Source organism: Etheostoma spectabile, chromosome 3, assembly GCF_008692095.1.
Source record: "Etheostoma spectabile isolate EspeVRDwgs_2016 chromosome 3, UIUC_Espe_1.0, whole genome shotgun sequence".
Taxonomy (NCBI): domain Eukaryota; kingdom Metazoa; phylum Chordata; class Actinopteri; order Perciformes; family Percidae; genus Etheostoma; species Etheostoma spectabile.
In genome coordinates, this window is record NC_045735.1 from 13411877 (window position 1) to 13416494 (window position 4618).

Consider the following 4618-nt stretch of genomic DNA (forward strand, 5'->3'; position numbering starts at 1 on the left):
CAATCTCTTGAGAGCGTTTACAGAGGTCTTTAAATGACCCCTGTAGGTCTTTGAGGGCCATTTATTTAATGTGGCAGCACTTTGCTATCCCTGCATGTAAATGTAGGTCTTTTGTAACTCCGTTTTCATCTACCATTTACAGTATTAAAAAGCTACTTCATTATCCTGGGTGTGTTGGTTCACAGGTTCACTTAATTTTGTTCCAAATTGATAACAGAATGAGATAGTAGGTGGGAGAATGAGAGAGAACAGGTAATCCGTCCATCCTTCCAGTTACCCTTCGCTTAGTTAGGATGGAGATCAGGAGTTTAAGTGAGTTTAGGTTCAACCGTCGTCTGGGGTCGAGTCTTCAGGGGTGGACGAGTCCTCAGCAAAGCCGTCCGATGAGCCACTCTTGTGGATGCGCCCATCGCTGCGCATGCTGTGGAAAGTCTTGCGGAAAGCCTCCATCATTGAGTGTGCCAATTTCTTGGCCTCCAGCTTGCTCTCACACTCCACAGCATGGCAGTCCATTTGGAAGGTCAGGTCATCGTTGATCTCCCGGTAGATCCAGGCAAATACATTGGGTCTGACGCTGTGGTCAGCTGTGCAGTAGGCGATCCGCGCCACCTGGTAGGTGTCCATGGTTACTGAGGCCTCGCCGTGCTCATCCAGGTGGTGAAGACGCACCTGGAAGGGCCGGATCTCCAGCAGAGAGTTTCCTTCGGGGCAGCTGCCCTGCTGTTGAGCAAGGCCACGACGCTCCACAAGACCCACCACCGCCGACTCTGTGCAGCCAGACAGGAACTGGGTCCCGGAGATAGTCACCTTACCCAGGTAGGCAACCTGTAGGAAGATGCACACAAATACTATTAGACTTGTCTTTTTCACAACACCACGTATAACAAACAGTCGTTATCAATGACCTTCTACTTCCGGGATTGTGCTGTTGCTGCCAGGAAGTTCAGCCGTGTGTCCTTTTTGGCCAGATGTCCATTACCTTCCTCTTTCTTTGTGTTGGAATTTTAACTGCTCAGATTTCTGGAAGTTAAATCCAGACAACTAGCTATCTGTCCAATCTGAGTTTTCTGTTGTGCGACTAAAACAACCGCTGTTTTTTAGTTCCTTCCTGAAGCTTTTTTGCAGAGGCACCGTTGCTTTGAGCGGAGCTTAACGCCGCCCAAGATGATTGTGATTAGTTTAAAAACATGCTAATAAACCAGAGAACGTTTTTTTCACATCCCGGAATGCTGTGTGGACTAGCCGGACCCTCCTCCTCCGCGCAATGGATGAAGGTCTGGCAAAGCGGATGTGCAGTTGACTACAAATACACCTTTAAAAACAGCAGTTTTTCACTGGATGTACAGAATCAGATGCAAAAGGGAAAAATAACAGGGATGCAATATTAAAAGTGGAAAGTGGGACTGTTCCCTGTCATACAGCCTATTATTAGGATTATTCATAAAGCACTTTTCTTTACAAAGTTACAAGGAAAAGACACAGGAACAATGAAATACTGTTAGAAACCAGCAGAGCACATCCATCTAAGGGGACAACACAGGCACATAAGGAGGTCCAAATCACTACTAAGTAGATTTTTATCTTCATCAAGATTGGACTCTTTTTCTCTTCAAATCACTTCAGGCAGATATAATTCCGTGTTCATGTAGATCTTTAGGTTAATTAACCTAAAAACAACTGGGGTACGTTAAGTCCATCTGTAGTGGTGATAAGAGGCTTTTCTAATTTTCTGTGGTAACTGTGATGACATGCTGAAGGATGTGTGAGAGCCATTTCCCAAAGAGAGAAAAAAATATTTTGAGCTTTGGCTGCAACAAGTCCCATAGAATACCATAGTAATGACGCTGCATACCAAGAGAGCGATAGACTGAGGAGATGGACAGTGTTAGGAGGAGAGATGGGGTTAAGACGTGAACAAAGCTGGACTTTTCTTTGGGAACGGGGCCAATGTTAGAACGGTCCAGGAATAATGGCTGACTTGTGCGCTTTCTTTATAAAAATACACAGAGGTGGAGCCTGCTACGAGTCAAACACTCAGAGTTTTCACTTCTGTCTGTGTTTATACTGAGGCAAGGGAATACTCCTCTCTCTCTCAAGAGTTCATTACAGCATGTTCCATGCAGCACACATGGCTGCTGACAACACAAGTGCGATGATGATAAGTGTCAATACTAAAGGAGAGCTGTGTATCATGTAACAGTCAGGAACATTTTTAGAAGATATGGCCTGCATTTATGGCTCAATGCACAGCCGTCAATGTCGAGAGTCTGTGGTTTGGATAACACTATTCCCTAAAGAAATGCACGCAAATTGTTACCTACAATTCTTTTCAGTTCTTATAGTTTATTAACCAACAACTGCAGACGTCCACCCGGCAGATCAACAAAAATCAATGCCAGACTAACAGAGAGCAACAGAAAATGATACAAAGCAGAGGCCCGGGTTGTGGTTTGTTCAACACGCGATCGGACTGCTTCTCTTCTTTCACACGTTTTGTTTAGTCTGCAACTGTCAAGTCTATCTGCCCTCATTCTCTGCTATGATTTTCACTGAATGGAATCTTTCAGAGTAAGCATGCACAACAATCAGCCAGTCACTCAGACCAGCCTCTCAGTTAGACAGGCAGTTAAAGCGTATGCAGAGCAGGCAGTGCCTTACCGAAGTATTTTGTAAAATCATGCACTCTTTGTAAAGCTGTGGAGCCCACATACTTGAAAATAAATTTGCAGATTCTTTTAAAAAAACAAAGAAAAGGAGGAAATGAAAGTAATGGAAGCCTTTAAGAGTAAACAGGGGGTAGAGAGAGAGGAAGCTAATGAGAAATAGAAAGCAATAGAAAAAAACTGAATTATATCCCTGGACAAAAAAATGTATAACAATCAAACATTTCATCTTTGCCAATTGACTTTCTTTCCAAAATGTGGGATGAGAATCAATGCCATGTCTGTATGTTAAGTATGGAGCTCGAGCCAAGATGTAGTTAGCCTAGCTTAGCATAAAGACGCAGGAAGCAGGAAGAAAACAGTTAGGAACAGTCAAGAGATTTTAAAACACATGTATCAACACCTCTCAAGCTCACTTATTAATATATTTACAGAAATGTAAAAATATCAATTTATGGTTTTATGGTTAGTTACATGTGTTAACTATTTCAAGGCCAGTTTATGAAAATAAGACAAGTTAGATAAATAGTCTGTAAGCTAAATGTTAGCAAAGCAAACAACAAAATAACGCCAACATGAAAGATACAGTATTTTTCCACTGAGCAATAACTGAAAATTGATAAGATTTCAGATGCACCATTACTCCTCAATTGTTTTTGTTTTTTTATACGGGACTAAGGGTAAAATAAAGTATTTCATGTGACAGTCAGATAGTCTGGTAAATGAATAGAAGTAGCATATTTTCCCTAAATGATGTCTTTAACAGTTTGAACAAGAAAGGTGTGGTGAAACTAACAATCAAATCTAACTGAATGAAGGTGAATCTACTAAAGTAGCATGGTTAGTATCTACTCCATATAGGCTACACCACAAACACTGGTACTGCGTGCTACCACTATGGTGGATTATTCCCCCGAAAAAACCCTGATTGCAGTGCAACATGACATTGATTCACAGTTTCCAAACAGTAAGAGATCCAGGAAGTGAAAGCAGCTGTCTCCTCATGCCTGTTTTTCATTAGAAGTGACCACAGGGGTTGGACACTCAGCTTTTGCACCCGATCCATCGTGCAGCCGAGTACCACAGGTCTGCAGCAGCAGCTTGGAGGCTAGTTGACCACACTGATACCCTCTTGCAGCCAAAAGGCATCCAGTCACCCAGCCAGCCAACAAATCCAAAAACAGCACAATACATCAACCATCCAGAGTGTGCTGTTTATATGTCAAACAGCAATAAAGAGTTTGTGCACTTCTTTTCTCAGTCTCTCTTATGTTGATATTAAGTTACTTGTTTAAACTACAGATTGTTTCTACTGATTGCTTGTTTCCTAGTTGAATTAAGGCTGACTGCTTTGCCACGTTTCATTCTCTTTCAGCAGCTGGTAGTAGGCCAAAATACAAAAATGCAGTCCACATTTCTTTCTCTCAATCTATGTATACACACGTGTATGTATGTATGTATGTATGTATGTATGTATGTATGTATGTATGTATGTTGTAGAGATGTGTGTGTATGTGTATATATATATATCAACATACATACATACATACATACATACATACATACATACATACATATAAATACTGTAAGTATATATATATATACCAGTGTACTCCACACACACACACACACACACACACACACACACACAACACACACACACACACACCACACACACACACACACACACACACACACACACACCACACACACAAACACAACACAACACACACACACACACCACACACACACACACACACACAACCCACACACACACACACACACACATATATATCTCTTTCAGTAAATCTGTGATCGATACTGTGGTCTATTTAAGAAAGCAGTGAACGTGCACTTATCCCAGCTATCTACACCTGGCTTGACATAGCTTCACCTTTTCATCCTGCCTCGGCAAACGTGCAACTGATTAAGCCGCGATGAGCAGATCACACTAA

General features: G+C 41.9%; 1 protein-coding gene across 1 annotated transcript in view; it reads right to left on the reverse strand.

Annotated features, from left to right (window-relative positions):
* pid1 (phosphotyrosine interaction domain containing 1) overlaps positions 1-4618 on the reverse strand; it is a 28836-nt gene that overhangs the window by 808 nt on the left and 23410 nt on the right. The window contains exon 3 of the mRNA XM_032509888.1: positions 1-825. This exon is cut by the window's left edge and continues 808 nt beyond it. Within this exon, the coding sequence (XP_032365779.1) occupies positions 325-825 (501 nt within the window). The 3' untranslated portion in view covers positions 1-324. The remainder of the gene's footprint in view (positions 826-4618) is intronic.